The sequence below is a fragment of the Melanaphis sacchari genome, unplaced genomic scaffold, assembly GCF_002803265.2.
Source record: "Melanaphis sacchari strain LSU unplaced genomic scaffold, SCAv2.0 Contig0_pilon_pilon, whole genome shotgun sequence".
NCBI lineage: Eukaryota > Metazoa > Arthropoda > Insecta > Hemiptera > Aphididae > Melanaphis > Melanaphis sacchari.
In genome coordinates, this window is record NW_020270366.1 from 2,813,698 (window position 1) to 2,831,320 (window position 17,623).

General features: G+C 25.3%; 1 protein-coding gene and 1 pseudogene across 2 annotated transcripts; both read left to right on the plus strand.

Annotated features, from left to right (window-relative positions):
- Nucleotides 1-1,083: 1,083 nt before the first annotated feature.
- Nucleotides 1,084-5,048, plus strand: LOC112598515 (annotated as a pseudogene).
- Nucleotides 5,049-7,819: 2,771 nt separating this feature from the next.
- LOC112596769 (facilitated trehalose transporter Tret1-like) lies at nucleotides 7,820-15,632 on the plus strand. Of its 2 annotated transcripts, none has more exons than XM_025342562.1 (8): nucleotides 7,820-7,937; nucleotides 9,470-9,553; nucleotides 10,634-10,778; nucleotides 13,291-13,679; nucleotides 13,979-14,150; nucleotides 14,466-14,644; nucleotides 14,772-15,037; nucleotides 15,121-15,632. In XM_025342562.1, the coding sequence occupies exons 2-8, from the start codon at nucleotides 9,482-9,484 to the stop codon at nucleotides 15,335-15,337; spliced, it is 1,440 nt and encodes a 479-aa protein (XP_025198347.1). In that variant the 5' UTR covers nucleotides 7,820-7,937; nucleotides 9,470-9,481; the 3' UTR covers nucleotides 15,338-15,632. The 2 variants fall into 2 exon arrangements, with proteins under 2 accessions (XP_025198347.1, XP_025198339.1); XM_025342554.1 differs by lacking the exon at nucleotides 7,820-7,937 and adding an exon at nucleotides 8,492-8,511.
- The last annotated feature ends 1,991 nt before the right edge of the window (nucleotides 15,633-17,623 follow it).

The following is a 17,623-nucleotide window of genomic DNA, read 5'->3' on the forward strand; positions in this document are numbered from 1 at the left end:
CTTATCACAATTAAATTATACACAATGTGTAAAATTATTTTATCATGATATTTGTTTTTTTTTTTTAAGCTAAAATGTATACAAAACAGTCAATCCTATAGTTACTTCAATCATTAGATAGTTCTACGCAGTATATTTAATAATAATTAATTTAAAAATTAATTGATTCAAGACATATTATTGTTCCAGTGAACTTCTGACTTCTGAGTAGACTATAATTTGTTCGTTTGAGTTCATTAACTTTCCGTTAGTAGTAGCTGTTTGACCTTGTAAAACTACACTCGTAACTGGCTGGGTTTGCACTTCGTATGTGTATTTAAATTAAAGAGGCGATCTCATCTATCACTTCGGAAACGCAGCGGCAATCGACGGTGTTCGGAAAAACCCAACGAAACGCAGAGGCGTCGACATCGATTCTCGGTTGTTATTTTTGTCAGTGGTGATTGTTCTTGACGGTTTGTACCTTTTGATTCTGTTGATACTCCCTTGATTGGTTTTGATTAACTTTCGTCTAGTTTTGTATTAATAATCCAAGATGTGTTGTTTTAGTTCATACTTATATTCAGTGTTGTTAAGTCCATAACAAACATTACGATGTAAATAATCATTTATTATTATTACCGAATGTCCGCATGGTTATCATGAATAAATCGATTGAGTAAGTTTTCACATAATGTGACTTATCGCAACAGTGAATTCCGCTGATCAGACCTGTGCCATTACCGGACAAACGTGATTCAACATTAACCAATATTTACGTTGTATATAATAGTAATAGATAATACTTACAGTACTTAATCACGTGATAGCTGATAAAAATAGTAATGTTGTTTTAACAATTTAAATATGTTTGTAAATAATTATATGATCAAAAAACGTATTTTAAACCAATGCAAATTGAATTATACTCCCATAAACTGATTCGATTAAACGTGTTAACATTATAATTAACATTCCATAAGTTTATTTCAAACAATACTATTTTCAATTAAAAACTCCATTTTAAAGATTAATGAATTACATTTTTAATATTTAACACAAGTTCCTATTTAACAATATATATTATATTTTTAACTACAAAATATGTCGTTAAATACTTGTATGTCAGTTTACTAAATATGTTTATTAATGGTAGAAAAGAACGCATTCATATTATGTGAACTTGACCTGAACGAGTTCAATTTTCAAGAAATGAACTTTAACGTGAACTAAGTTTTTATTTATTATGATCTTGAGCGTTTTCGGTTCGTTTATTGATCATTTAATTTTCATGAAACATATTATATTTATAACGTTTAATACTCTTTAGTCTTTGGTCTTTATCATGGCTATAGTCGTTTATTAATAACACAAAAACATAGACAAATCCATAGACCTTTTACTTAGTTTAAGGTCTATAGACAAATCATACTTAAACAATAATTTCTATTTTCACATCTAAATTTTAATTTTATATTATTAATTATAGTTCGGGTCACAAAAACTAGCCTCTGACCGCCACTAACCATACTCTGTTTCAAATAAAAAGGCATCAGACGGTGGACGAAAACTGGCCGAAACTTACGTATGTCTCCCCATTACCAACAGTTTCTGCCGTCATCCGTTCCGGCTGCAGTTCATAGATACCTATTGGCTATTCACTATTTACTAATTATTATTTAGTACTATTTAGTATTAACCTATTTGGCTATTTATTTTATTTATTAAAATAATTAAATGCCAAGCAATAATGATACTGTCGATATTGATGACTATACAGAAATTGAATGTGATTCATTTCGTGGTTATTCGATATATTTCAATTTAAAATCGAAAAAAAAAATCAAATAATTCAGTTGATTTATATTTCGTATATTTTCAATATAGTTCAAGAAGTTAACTTAATAGTGCATTTTTTAACACATTTTCTTTAGTAACTTTTTATGATTCTTGATAATAACATAAACTAGTTCACTTTAAAAACTATCAATTACTTCATATTTATTAATGTCTTAAATTTGAATTTGAACTAATTCATTTTTAAAAACTTCCCATCACTGGTGTCGATATATTTGAAAATACGCTTTATAAACTAGAAAATTATTTACTGATCGACATAAGTACACTGAATATAAATAATCTAAAATATAGTAAGAAAGTAATGTAATGAAACTTACAGAGTATAACTAAAATTATTTAACCATATTATTTGTTTAAAAAAAAAAAAAAGTACTTACAAACAAAATATGCAAAAGTGAGTTGAATACATTAAATATAATAATACTCTATTTAGTAGAATAATTACTAAAAATATTTCATCATTATTAATTTATTATTAAATAGTATTTAATTTTAATTAATTTCAAATTTCATCAATACAAAACATTTTCATTTTTAATTCTAACAAGCACTTTAACATAACTACTACTTTTTCTTAAAATATTTTAAAATAAATTATTTATTTAATTGATAATTATTCTTCATTCGTAGAGCTAAAAAATAGCGCAAAACAATACGGAAGAAAGTAATAATTGTAAACATGTAAATCAACATTAGCTCAAGTAATTTTTTTCAATTTATTCAAATCACGCTACTAAGATTAGTGATTTGAAAAAAAATAGTAGACATATATCATTTAATATATTTAGTAAGTAGATATAATAATAAATTACATTTAAACGATGTACCATTTGTGATTATAGTCCTAGACAATGCCAGAAACATATGGATATTACAAATTGAACTAGGTATACAAATTCTAACATCCACTATATAGTTATAGGTGTCCTTAGAAAATAATGCATCTAGAAACAAAAATAATTATTTTACTATAACAAGCGAAGAAGCATCTTGGTGCGGTAAGCATATCAGCACTACTGAAAATAAATACACAAAATGTATTTTCGGTTATTGCCTAAATAATAAATAAGTATATTAAATTTTAAAATTATTAAACACTGAACAACATTTCAGGTAGTTTGTCATATTAGTTCATACCTTTAAGAAATGTTTTATCGTCGCTTTTACTGGGCCGTCTTGGTCACAAGAAATGTAGGATACTGACAAATATATCACACCTAGTAGCTCAAATTATGTTGTATTTTGCTAAAAACATAGAATTCTATATGTCTGTTCAATTCTAATGACACTAAGTGTAGGGTTGCTGAGCCCCCCGAGTCGGGGTATGCCAGTGAAGTGTATGAGCCGAAAAGAAATACCTTGACATCGGCAATGACCATATTTTATTATACGTGAACTATAATATTGACCATGATGTATAACTATACATTGTATAGTATTACTATGTAAATGTAATGAAAATGACGGTGCTAGGACCACAGTATTTCTAATTTTGAACATTGTTAAATTATTAACAATAATTAAATACGCAATTGATATTGCTAACCACTCAATAACAAATAATAAAAAATTATATGTTTTAAACGCCAGATTCTCCGATATGATTATTTACCAAAGGAAAACATTTAAAAGCACATCGAAACCTCAACAAATTGAGAGCAAAATGTTTGTATGATTAATGTGAAAACGAATTCCAAAAAATAGTTAGATACAATATGCCCACTAATGATGACGAACCGCGTAATATTATTATGTTATTACATAGATTATTTTTTTCTAAAACAGCAAATTTAACAAGTCGTTACATTTTTTTAATAGATCACAAAAAGAAAATACAAATATTTGGAAACAAATTGTCGAGCCTGAAATACTAAGACCTTTTCATCTAATGATGATATACTTCTTCTACCTACATGAATTTAATGTCTGTATTACCATTTATGTCATATTTAGTACCAATACTTAATAAATTTGCTACACCTGTTAACGCCGAATGGAAAATAGTAAGTTATTTACAAACTACTTAGTTTATGGTATTTGAGTTTATTGTATTTTGATTTTACTCGAAAACATTATTAAAATGTATTTATTTATTTTTAAATAATTTTAATTGTATTTTCAGTCATTTGCAATGTTCCTTGCTATAATAAGAAGTTTAGTGGCAGTTTTTCTAATACGTACCCTAGGCAAATGATTTCTTACATTATTTACGTTGTCGGTTTGCTCCATTTGCTATATTCTTATCGGATTAGTTTGTGTTTATTAGAAAAATGCAAAACTAATAACCTCTTGGACAGTACCTACTTTTACCTTTTCTTTCTACAATTTTAATTTCATCAATTGGAATAACGCCAATTGCATGGATACTTATTTCTGAAGTATTTACTGCAAAGTGAAGTTAAAATGTTTATATTTTAAATAAAATGTTATCTTTATTTAATAGTTTTATACTTAATAATAACTTAGAATTTAAAAAACCATTATTAAGAATGTATTTGTATACCTTAATGAATTTTTAAATTGAATCTTAATAAATAACAATGCATATTTAATTGCTTATTTAAGTATTTTATAAAACTATAATAACTATAATGGAACATAACCAAACTTTACTTTTAATATTTAATAAATTGTTTTCTTGATAATTATTAAAATTAAATATCATCAAAATATTATTTAAAAAGTTTTAAGTATAAGTTGTTATTATAAATATTATATTATTATTATTTTTATGTATTACGTTCTTTAACAATTTATCTATTATTTTACATGTAATATTTTATTTAATTGAACTATAATTTTTGTATGAATGTCTAAGTTTACAATAGGTACTATACAAATTGCGCTACTACTTAAAATTAGGTAATTCAATTTTTATTTAAGTATTGACAATTTAAAATGTCTAGTATTAAGTAATATTATTTAGAAAATATTTAATTTAAATTTTATTTAGTTTAGTTTTTTATTATCAATCTTTAAAATATATTACATTTTTTATTTTGATTTCAGATGTAGATACATTTTATGTAACATTAATACAGCATCATTTTATGTAATCACCTTCTTTATGACAAAATATTATCTAGATTATTCTAATTTAGTGGACTTTTATAACGTATTTACTATAAATGGTATTTTTGGTTTATTTGGCTGTATATATTTTTGTTTGCCAGAAACCAAAAAATAAAATATTACAAAAAATTATTGATTTTTTTAATAGATTTTAACATTCAAATATACAGAATATTTTTTTAGTTCATAAATTTATTGATTTTATCATGATATTTTTTACTTTTTTTGTAGAAGAGTACATTATAAGTTTGATGATTAATACTTTGATTTCAAATAATGGGGATGGTTTTGGATATCAAATTGGATCTAGTTCGTGCTTGAATTAAATTTGTCTAATATTTTTTTTTGGGAAAAACAAATAAAATATTAAGGAAAATAGGAATCTTGAACTAATCCAATTTATGACAGAATAAATTTTACTTTTTTTTGTGTAACTCAAAAATGAATAATTATAGATACTTAAATTTTTTGTTAAATGTTTATATTTTCGTTTTTTAATTACGATAAAATTATCAAAATATTATTAATTTGTGATAGTTAAGTTAAATTTTATAAGATTCCGGAAAGCTCATACATTATATAGCAAATGTTGGCCGAGTGCTTAAAATAACCTCTAATAACTTATAAACACTATATACCTATAAATAATTACGTATTACTATAATAGCAAAATATAGCATTGTACATTTTAGACATAAAAACGTTTCTAGTGGAGAGTTTGACACTGCTTTTGAAATGGAAAATTTAAAATTTTATATATCTATAATCGTTGTTGTTAAAATCTGCAAATAACTGTACACGCTAACTCAATTTTATGTTTTCCTCTAATATTGTACAAGACATAGATAATATTAACAAACTTATGCTCTTTACAATGTGTAAATAATTTATAATTTAGTCATCTAAAACTTACTAATTATGATTAGGTAATTAAAAAAAAATAGTTTTTACTTTATTTTAGTAAATTTTTTTCGTAAAAATACATAAATGTAATCCGGTATAATTTTAAATCGCATTGCTATTATTATAAATTTATCTTTATGTAGTGGCAGCTATCATGCACCTAAAAATGTGATTAAACACCCCTTTCATAATAATTAAGATAAATGAGTTGGAACCGTTAGAGTCGGAAATTCAGACCCTAATATTAACTCATAAGACTCTTATTTTTTTTAACAAGCTGGTTTATAAAGCTAAGAGTTGAGAATAACTCATATGGTAGTGACTAGTGGATAATAAAATGTATTCATACATACTTAAACTTGGTGCATAGTATGTGTGAAGTGAATGCATTTTAAAACCCAAAAATTTTTAAATGAATAATTCTATAAAAATTAAGAACCATATTAAAATAAACTTAAAATGTTGGCAGGTTAAACAGTTCTTTATGAAATTAATATTTTTTGAGTTACCCGAAATGCTGGTAAGAGGTACAAATTCTTTTAAGCTTTTAATGTTACCATTAATGTGATTTATCACTTTAAATTAGCTTAAATGCACCACATAATCTCAGTAGATGATAATAAAAATTATCAATGGACAATTTATACAATTTTTTTTTTTTTTTTTTAATATTTATTAGATTATTTACAATCTTTAATGGTTTTTACAATAAGCATATTATGTGCAAAAAAAATTATATATAATATATAAACTATAAGACATGAATACGTGGAGAGTGGAGTCACTCAACAGTAACACTCATATACACAAAATGTTGTAATTAGACAATATTATACATATATATATATAATAATTTCTTTAATTTAATGAGCAAGGTTATGACACCAGCGCCTTTTTAGTGGATTTCCGTGGATTTCCGTGGATATTAGGTAAGTTAAGTTCAGCAATAAGTGGATTAGGATGGTTTGCTAGTTGACAGCGGAAATTATACAATAATTTAAATATTAAATATCAATAAAGTGATCTATATAATTCTTGTATATTTAAGTTGGCTTTTATCACGGTTTTTTTTTCATTGGTTTTTATAAATATTAATTACTATTGTGCTTATAAACAAATAGACTTGAGTTCATAATCAATGATTTATATATTACATTATTAGGTGGTTTATTTCAAAATATTATTAATGTTGCAAGTATATATATTATATTTGTATTATATTAACTTAGATATTTTACTTGTCGTTTTAAAATTCACTTTTACTTCAACATTTTTTTTTTTTTTTAGTTTCTGGATTAACTGACATTAATTAAATAATTAAATAGATGGGTAAATATAGTGAATAAAAATAACTTATTATTTTCTTAAGAAACATTTTATTTATAACATAATGTTTGCTATGTGTGTGTACATAAAGACAAAGCATAATATTGTATAGTATATGTTAAGTTATAGACATTAACATAATTAGTATAACGTTCAATAATTAATAAAATGTATCTTAAATAGTTGTTTTTAATTGAGACGCATATTTGTTTATTTTTGTATTTCTAAAACGTTAAATACGAAAACAAAATTTGCTACCTACTGCAGTATAAATAAGATACTATTTTTATATAACTCGATAGAATTTTGTAATGATGTGCTCCAAGCAATCATAATTAAATATTTATATAATAAAATAAATAATTATGACCTTTAGCTATAAGTAATTTATCAATATGACAAAAATCAAATATTTAATTACTGTATAACCTTTAGCTATAAGTCATCTATTAATATAATCATGTAAAACAATAAAATTACCTATAGTCGGATCAAACACACACACAGGACATCCGATATAAGAGGGCCGGTCCAGGTATAGTGCTCTTCCCGTCTTTTTGTGTAAATGATCATAAGTGAGTGTAAAAGACTAAGCAGATCAGATATACAAAAAGACGTAAGTGTTAAAATAAATTTATGTTAAAGTCAAATGTATTAAATAGTTCATGTATTAAAGAAAATTTATAATAAAAATAATAAGTGTATTTAAATGAAAAAAGTCTTATAATTATTCAACGTGCACTAGTCACCTTATTCACAACAGCATTAACAAAGAAGTCATTGCCAAGAGAAGAAAGGTAATGTAATGATTTATAATTGATCTAAAGGTGTATAGTCAATAACCCCTGATAAATATTACCCCTTCATTAACCTTGACTTTCTAAATCATTACAATTTCATAACTGATTTTAATCAATAATACATATGTTGCAATTTAGTATTTATTTTACACAATTTTAAAATTAAATGAGGCATCAACAATAGATACTCGAATATCAAAAATATAATTTTAACGATATTAATCTAATTAACAAATATAACATTTAAAATATTATAAATATTACGATAAGATTTTACCTTCTAAAACACTTAATAATAATTACTGTGAAAAAACGTGTACCTGTTTAGTGTGAATTGAGTGATAATCACATGCACATAAACTAGAGCAATTACATAAAAGAATAAACTTATAGGAATACATTTTTGTTTGACGATAATATTTTCTTATAAATATTCCAAAAATTAAAAATTTGAAAGTATAATATTTTTTGTATTTTATAGTGTTCATTTAAAATCAATATGATTAATTAATTAATTAATTAATTGTTTTTTATTGCTTTTAAAAGAAAAACATTAATTATAAGTAAAAGGGTAAATATGAATATTATTTTATATGTTATACATTTTAGTCTCATAATTAGTTACTGCATTTTAATTAATAGTTATTTTATTTCTTTTTACGAATAATAAAATAAGAATAAAATTAATTACTTGAAGATTCTTATTATTTATATGATGAAAAACATTTTTTAGACTTCACTTAATTATGCCAAAGTTAAAGAATTTAGGTACTTAGAAAATATATACAATACATAATTACTCATTAGATCGTTCATTTTTCTAATTTATATTTAATTTAATATAATATCCATCGGATTTTTTAAATGAATTATTTTATATTTTAATAACCTATGCCTCTACTGAAAGAAAATATTAAAGACGAATCTTTATTTTAGTCATTTTGTTAAAATATTTCTAAAAAACCACATATATTTTAAAAATATAAGGATTAAAATAAATTATTAATCTATTTGTGGAGTATTAAAACATAAATTTATATATTGGAATTTTTATAATGAATGTAGATTTTAAATATGTGTGCATTATCTAAAAAAAACACATAATTTTAAAAGCAGTAACAACACTTGTTTTAGTATACTATCTTATCATATAAAGAGAAAAATGTAATTAAGGTATAAGAAAGCTGTGATGGAATCACAATATTGGTTTATATTGGTTATACCTTGTATCTGGAAATATAAAATTTTCGTTTCATAGATTAAATTGGAAACAGTAGTTTCAATTAATTTATAGTTTAAAAAGATTATTGTTTTAAATGTGTTTATAATTTTTTCTTTTAGGGAGCATCAGCTATTTATTTTTTTTTTTTTTTTTACTTATATAGTTATAGTTTAAATTTTCTTTTTTTATTTAAATAAGCATTTTATTGTTTTTTTTTCATTTAAATGAATATTAAAATATCAATGATTATAAGGTTTAATTAGCTGATATTACTAAAAAAAATTATTCTATCAAATTTATTTTACAGAAAAATCAAAATATGACTAATCTAAAAAAAGAAATGGAGTCAAATATTAACTATGAATACAGCTTTAAATCCATTTTCGCTCAAGTAAGTTATCTTTTAAACATTTATAAAAGATGAATAACTAAGACGCAATTAATTTATATAGTGATGTTATTATATGGTTGTAATTTTTATTTAGATTCATACGATTTTTTTAAGTTAGACAGATATATTGTTATTTGTGCTTAACATTTAAAAAATGATAACTCTTATTTATATCTTACAAAACGTATTTACTTACAGTATCAATTCCATGTATAATAGGATTATTATACCACTTGTATAACGTTGATCCGACAAAATCGTATACTCGTGTTATTAATAAATATTAATACATAAGCCAATAATTTTTTTTTTAATATGTTGACTAACAGTACTTATGGTACTAAGTTATATTTTGATTTACGTATATTAAAACACTGATTTTAATATTTTGACTATTGTAACTTCATTTAACTTTGTATATGGTTTAATGATTTAATATATATTTCCAAGTATGAGAAAAAAACAAATTTGAACTTTGAAAACGTTTAATGTTATATAGGTAGTAGATACCGTAACATCTTGGAAAAAATAATAATTTAAAAAGTACTTAAAAGTGGTACAAATGGGTTATGATTCTTCATAATCAGTAATATATTTCTAAAATATACATTGAAATGAAATTACCATTACACTGACGATTATTTTATGTAAGTTACATAAAACACCTTCTAATTAAATATGTGTATTAAATTTATTTATGCTATGCTGTTTTCCAGGAAGAAAGTGTACGGTTTATTGGCCGCATAAATTTGTTATAATATCACACAAAATCTAATAATAATTTACTATTCACATTAAAGTCAAAGATATAAATGTATTCTGGGTATACTACTCGTATAACTAGTGTTTTCATTCTTGCCGTATTAAAAATATATATATATATGTACTAATATTTAAAACGAGTGCACTTATTTGTGGACTTCACTAATAACTTGCGAGTAAATAATATGTACATTATAGTTGATACGAAAAAAATACAACCCGTTTTAATATTACTATGTATAATTATTATGTAGAATGTAGATGTAACTTTTAATGATGGCATTTCAACATTAAACTCACCATTGTATTGTATTGCAGAGTTTGGCATTGGCTGGACCGTGTTTCATACAGATTGGGATCGGTATAGAACTCACATGTTCTACAATAATTATTGGAGCCTTAGCGAACGATAAGAACAACAGTGGTTTGCAACCCTTAACGGATGAACAAGCGTCTTGGTTTGGTAAGACGACCTATTCTTATACGAAATTATTTGAATTTAACATGTCTATTACATTGTGTTTAATAACAATAAATTCATGATAATAGTTAGAAGGTCGATCTTAGTACAAAACGTCAGTGAAATGTGAATAATATAATAAATCAGTGGTTGGTCTTTATAAGTTTTACTTTTACACGCAACCCTAAACCTGAAATTCTTGCAAACGGGTAGACGTGTTTCATAAAACCGAAAGTGATGAGGCTCGTATATACTCGTATTTATATATAAGGACTCATTTCACTGGAATATTAACAAACCTTACGCAGTAATGAATGGAGACTCGAAAATATTTACAAACGGGCAACGATAATGACAAGAAAAAACGGTCGGTGATTACCTTTTCATTTAACGAATTATTAAAAAAAAATATATCATAGTTATCCGCTCGAGATTACTCACAGACTAACTTTAAAACTGGATTTTCACTACACCGTGTCGTATTATTTTCGAAATTTAAGTAACACGTTAGGCACCTAAAATTTGAATGTATTCGAGTTTATAAGAAACGGTGTAATGAAAGCTCTATTTAACTTAAACTTTATGAACTGATGCAAATTCTATCACCCAGATCTTGGTATAAATACATCGATCGTAATTCTCACATTGGTTGCGGTATATACACTAAAAGGTAACGGTGATATTTTCTGTTATTAATTAGTCAAGCTGTTAATTACTACGTTTCTACTGTAAACTCGTACCATTTGAATCTCAATTGAGTCATTTTCGCATCGTTGTCTCCGAGTGCATATAAAGAAACGATTGACCTAATGTAATATAACGAAATTCCGACAGAACAAGTCTTATACCAATATTTTCAATTTCTACATATACTGTTCGATGGAACATTTCACTGATTTTCCGATAATTACGAGAAGATGTTAGATGCACATAATGTCATCTATATTATTTATAAGTTCTTTTTTAGGGCGGACAGTTATTATGCTGCAGTGTACTACTAAGATCGTCACGGTGTAATAAAACAAATTGTATTTGTGTAATATTATAATATGAGTGCACTTTAATACATTTTTAAAACTTAAGTTAAATCTCTGCGAAAAAATCACATACTAACACGCTATAATATGCTGATTTTTAGAATCGTGTATAAATGTGAAGTATTAATTATTATTGTGGATTAACGTCATTTCGTTTATTGTATTAATATATTTAAATATGTCTATAATATAATAAAACGTTTATAAAATCCAACTTAAATCTCAGTGAAATAGTCACGTAATGATTATGCTTCGTTCATTAATATTTAGCGGATTTATAGTATATAATGGGATTTAATAAAGTGTAGTATTTAGTATGTTTATATAACATCAATTTTATTTCATAATATGATAAAATTGTATATAATTAAAACCACTCAAGGATTAACGCTAAACCATATATATTATAATTTTGGTTAACCGACGTATCTACACTAGATAGCTATAGTTAATAGAGTACTCGAAAACCAATTACTCAAAAACGTATTCAGAATATTTGGTGCTAATTTTTTTCTCACCCTTCTCTGTGTTAGTATCAATTTTCGACATAAAAAATCAAATTTATAAATAAAAACAAATTAATTCTGAAAAATAAACTGTTTTTTACAAAATTTCATAAAGCAATAGTAATTAATACATGATATTAAATATATTTTATATCATATTTAACGATATTAAATATAAAATATTAGTAATGGATAGGGCTCGGAAGTTGTAGGAGTTAAAAAAGGCAAAATATGCATTAAAATGATGATAAATGTGCAAAATAATTATTCTGAATTGTAAAAAAAAAAATACATCAGATGTTAATAAATTAATAAAATAATAATATGCATAAAATTTGTTTATAATTGAAACAAATTTATCACTGGTCGGAATTTTGACATCTTATTGAGCTAAAAATATAATTAAAAATATTTTTTCAGCATTTTTGAAATTACGATAAATTTGTTGAAAATTTTGAGTTTTATATACAATATTAATTGAATTATACAGATTATGAAGAAAAAATCAATATTTTTAGAAAAATATGAAATATGCATAATATACGTATAAAATCAATCAATGAAATATGCACTTTTTTTAGCTAAATTACAAAATATGTATTTTCAATTTTCAATTTTTTAACTCTCCGTTATACAGTTCAGATTTCTAACTGGTCTGCTATAAATTAAGAGCATAGGTACAAAACAATATGCAATTCCTACAACTTATACGTTGTAAGTATTTAATTTCTAGTGATTACAAAATAAATGTAGGTATATCATGATAACGGTGAATAACTAAGATGTGTATTAATGTAAATATTATACAAATTTAATAATTATATGAAAATACTAGCTATATATTTTTTTTAAAGTATACCATCCCAAAAGTCTTGCCATCGCAATTGTACACGTCTTCCGCAACTAATCCCGTCTCGCGCATTACATTTAAAACACGTAGTACCCACTCACTCACGCTCGGTATCTTTTCAGGTAGTCTTCTGTTCTTGTTTACACCATTGGGCAGCGCACTATCTTCGTTAACGTTGGGCTGGTTCGGTCACAAAACGTGCATGATAATAACCAATATACCGTTCATAGCGTCGCAGATCATATTCTTCTACGCCAACAGCGTCGAGACGTTATATGCTTGTTCAATGCTGATGGGGCTTAGCGTCGGATACTCAGGCGGCCCGTCTTCCGCCTACATCGGTGAAGTGTGTGAGCCCAAACTGAGGGGCACGCTCATGTCAGCGACGAACGTCTTCTACTATGTTGGCTCGTTGCTGTTCACGTTGATATACGCGATAACATTGGAATGGAGGCTGACCGTGCTCATTGGCATGTCGATCCCAATCGCGACCGTCGCTTTATTGTTTATGGTTAGATGAATATTTAATAATATTACGACTTACTAATATAATATTATGATTGTGATTGATGTGATCTAAATACTAGGTTCCTTTTGATTCCATGCAAAAAAAAATGTGTTTTTACCACTAGTTTTGAAAAATTTAGATTTTAATTTTCATTAGTGGTTATACGTATATCATGATATAGAACCAAATAAACACGTTTAGAAATATATCTTCAACAATTTTTTTTTATGAGAAAAATTATTATTTTTCACCTCACCGAATAATAATTATATTGTTTATAAGCATTTAATCTTACATTTTAGACGCCACAATCTCCAATGTGGTTGTTGACCAAAGGTGAATCTTTAAAGGCACAGCGGACGCTTGCAAAATTAAGGGGATGGCCGTCGCAAGAAACGTGTGCAAGCAAAGAGTTCAGAGAAATGATAGCTTATACGTCTTCTGTGATACACGACAACGACGACATTGAGACAGGTAGGTATCTCTTTATTATATTATTATAGGTACCTATATAGTTTAAAAACCAGGACGAGATAACTATATATGCAAATATTTAAAACAGGCAGTCGGGTTATTCGCATAAGCAATATAATAAATGTGTTAAGTACTTAAGTTCATAAGTTTAACTAATGCTCGTTAAATACGTATTAAAGCTGAGATGATTCAGTATCAAAAAAGTAATTTTATTCATCTTAAGAAAAATTAATAATTTTTGATTTTTTTTTTTTTCATTTGAGATACTAAATTATACAGATATGTATTAAGTATATTTATATTATTGTTTTCTAGATCAGAATGATGAAACAAGTTCTTGGGGACAACTCCTTCAGCCTGAAGTTTACAGACCGTTCCGTCTATTGCTAGTTTACATCTTTTTTGCGAATTTATTGTCTGGAATACAGTACGGGCCATATTTAGTATCAGTATTTAATGAATTTGGCGCACCCGTTAACATCGAGTTTACATTAGTAAGTAACATTAAGTACCTATATTATTTAAAATACAAGTATTAAAGAAACATGAAAACCATATGTCATTTTACTGATATATATTTATTATTTTTATAACATATTTTGATTATTTACAATGTTATAGGCGTTTTCGGTGTTTTTATCAACAATTGGTGGAATTATGACAATATTTTTGATAAGTAAACTCGGCAAACGATTCCTTACGTTTTCGACGTTATCAATTTGCTCAATTTGTTACATATTAATCGGAGTAATCGGTGTGTATTGGACTAACTCAAAACCTACTACTTCTTGGTTGGTATTAATACTCTTTCTAACTACTACTTTCGCATCATCGCTTGGGATAATGCCTATTGCATGGGTACTTCTAACCGAAATATTTCCAATGAAGTAAGTGTACAAAACAAAAAAATATTATTTTTATTTGATTTGGTTTTAATTCAAAATATTTCATTTTTTTTAATCAATTTCAGGAGCAGAAACATAACCTGTAGCGTAGGTGCATCAATGGGTTACTTAATATCTTTTTTCATGATCAAGTATTATCTTGAATTGTCCAATTTTGTGAACTTTTACAATACTTTTACTTTATTTGGAATTTCGGGTTTAGTTGGTACTGTATATTTCTATTTTTATCTACCAGAAACTGAAAATAAAACATTACAAGAAATATCTGAATTTTTTAAATAGAATGTTTATTATTATGATTTAATTACGAATGAAATGTACTGCATCAATAAACTCAACAAGGAAGGTAGTTGAAAATAAAAGCAAGCTACAAGAGACTTGATAACGCTATATCCGAACTAATTACATTTATGTTTCTTGTAAGAGATCGTGATTTCTGCACTGTTGGTATTTACACTTGAGTGGTCTAGGCCTAACGTTTAAATTAAATTGAATTCTTAATAAACCACAGTAATACAGTTTGTATTAATTAAGTTATTATTTATTCATTATACCCAGTTATAACTAATAATATGTGTTCATCAAATATCTTGTTAACATAATATATGACTGGAAAAAAATAAATATTTAATTTAGCGCATAAATGAATAATTACCTACATACTTTTATGTAAGCAATATTTATATTATATTGTGTCCAACGCATATTTTCTGAAAATACCTAAATGTTTATTATTATTTATTATTCATGTAATTATTAGTATTATTATAGTATTATTTAATACTTTGGTCTCAATCGTTAGTATTATCTTTGAAGACGTATTTATTGTTACTAACTAATATAGTATTATAAACTAAAATAATAGTATTCGTCATGCTTAATATAAAATCATTTTGTAAAATCAATAATTTAAATCTTAAACACTTTAATGTCTTTCTAAACATTTCTAAAATATAATTTATTTATCTAGATTTATCCATGCCATAATATAAGAGTTATTCATTGTTTAGTATAATTATATATTTATATGTTACTGTTTATAAATTTTATTTACATTTCACAAGTTTTTTGTACAAAAAATGTAAATAAATAAATATCAAAAAAAAAAAGTGTACTTTTATATTTTAAATAATTTTGATTGTCACCTATTATTTTTATCAAACTAAAATAATTTTGTATTGAATGGAAATCTAACAGTGGCGAGTATGTATATTCACACAAATACAATATTTACTTTTCTCTTCATTACATATATGACTTAACAATAAAATTTTAGACACATTGAATAAAATTACACACGACAAAACACCAATATTAGTGAAGAAACTAAAATGCAATTAAAAACTATCAGGCGGATGATTATATATACATAAGAAGCCATAACTATATTAAAATCAGTCGAACACGCAATTTCCAATAATGAGGTTGGAGACAAACTATTTCATAATATATTCAATGAATCGGTTAGGGCGAGTCATACTAATTTATAGTTCAACAGATTTTTTTTCTGTACTACAAATGCCCAATAAAAACGAGTGGCTTACAAGTGGGTTGATGGTCATTTTCATACCATAGGAAGCAACTAAAAAATAAACAAAGCCGTACGTCATACTGTACACCACTTTTTTCACTCATATCAAGTCATTGAAATAGAACAACAAAAAAGTTACAAATAACTGCTTTTACAGTCGCACACAAAAAAATAAAAATATTTTTTCAAACGAGATCGATATTATTTTAATATTTTACGTAAATAATAAGTGGGTCAATATTATGTTTAATGAAAAAACTAGCTATATGAAAATACACGTTTAATTGTATTCAACGGTTCTATAAATAATACACAACTACTTGGATTAGTTGTTCGCATTTTCATAATAATTGTCGTGGAACTGTATTGGAACCTTCGTGGAGCAAACCAATGGTCATCGAACTCTCAACTTAAACACATGCTAGGCAAGGTAAGAACTTTTTATTGCTGTTATACTATACTAAACAAAAATTATAAATTCGGAATAAAAGATACTTTGAATTTAAATGCTGATTTTTTTCTACAGTTTCACTAAAGCTCACTTAAATATTATGAGTTGTAGTTATTGAATTAAACGATTAATTGGATAGTTTTATTTATTTGTGCTATTATGCTCACGTAGATTTTAAAAATTAAATTAAATGGATAAAATATCTCAACAAGTAATATCAAAAATAGTTTATTTATTGATATATCTAATGTGTGTTCAGTCGATAAAAACTAATAATTAAACATAATGTATAAAAATAATAAATATTATAATCGTGCATAATATAATACTGAAGACTTAAAAAATTTGCTCAACTTGAATTCTTAAAATACATAACAATCACTATAAAATTTCGCACACATACGGATACGATACTCTTATTTTAGATTTTTAGCATATGTTGTTGTTATTTTAAATAACGATAAAAATAACTTCTAAAAGAAGATTATTTTTTTTTTTTGTGTATACATTATAAAATTGAGATTATTTCATATAAAGACAGTCATTAAGTGCAAACGTAAAGTATAATTATCAAAAGGCAAACTTG